Source organism: Austrofundulus limnaeus, unplaced genomic scaffold (assembly GCF_001266775.1).
Source record: "Austrofundulus limnaeus strain Quisiro unplaced genomic scaffold, Austrofundulus_limnaeus-1.0 Scaffold254, whole genome shotgun sequence".
In the NCBI taxonomy this organism is placed as follows: domain Eukaryota; kingdom Metazoa; phylum Chordata; class Actinopteri; order Cyprinodontiformes; family Rivulidae; genus Austrofundulus; species Austrofundulus limnaeus.
The window spans coordinates 718,706-719,377 of NW_013952656.1; the positions used below are offsets into that span (position 1 = coordinate 718,706).

A 672-nucleotide genomic window follows, 5' to 3' on the forward strand; every position below is an offset into this window, starting at 1 on the left:
ATCTAACATTCCCTGTGGTTAAGGTGAATCGGAGGTTCAGACTCAGGCAGCCTCCGCTGAGCCTCAGCGCACTAAGAGACAGGCCATCTCTGCAGAGCCCACAGCACTGGACCCCTCCCAGCTCACTGACGTCCCCCTCACCAGCTACTGCAAGAGCAAAGAGTGAGTCTGACAATGACAAAACACAACATGAGCTGAAGCGAGTCGTGACCACACACACTGAACATTGTGCTTCTGCTCACTCAGGTCATGTGAGCTGATCCAAAGGGCACTAATGAACAACGATTATATGAAACATTTGGAAGACAGGCAGGTAACTGTCACATCAGCACCGAACTTCATGAAACATTGGTTTCGAGGCTCATTCGTCTCTTTACCTGTGTAGATTCTCACCATCGTGGACTGTATGTACCCCACCAGCGTGGCCAAAGGTTGCTGTGTGATTCAGGAGGGAGACGTGGGCTCCACGGTCTATGTTCTGGAGGGTAAGGCTCTCGGGGGTAAACGTTTTGACCAGAAGTTTACACCAATCAAATAATGGCATAAGTGACATTTTAATTTTGATCTTTTATTATTGCATTTGTAAGAACCTGCCTCATGAGATTAATGCCAGCTCAATCTCACCAAAATTGTAAGAACCTGCTTCATGAGATTAATGCCAGCTCAATCTCA

General features: G+C 47.3%; 1 protein-coding gene across 1 annotated transcript in view; it reads left to right on the forward strand.

Moving 5' to 3' along the window:
* Window positions 1-485, forward strand: part of LOC106526043 (cGMP-dependent protein kinase 1) — a gene marked incomplete at its 3' end in the record, with an annotated part of 2,935 nt that extends 2,450 nt beyond the window's left edge. Inside the window, 3 exon segments of the mRNA XM_014020495.1 lie at window positions 24-162; window positions 247-313; window positions 386-485. Of these exon segments, the coding sequence (XP_013875949.1) occupies window positions 24-162; window positions 247-313; window positions 386-485 (306 nt within the window).
* Window positions 486-672: the final 187 nt, after the last annotated feature.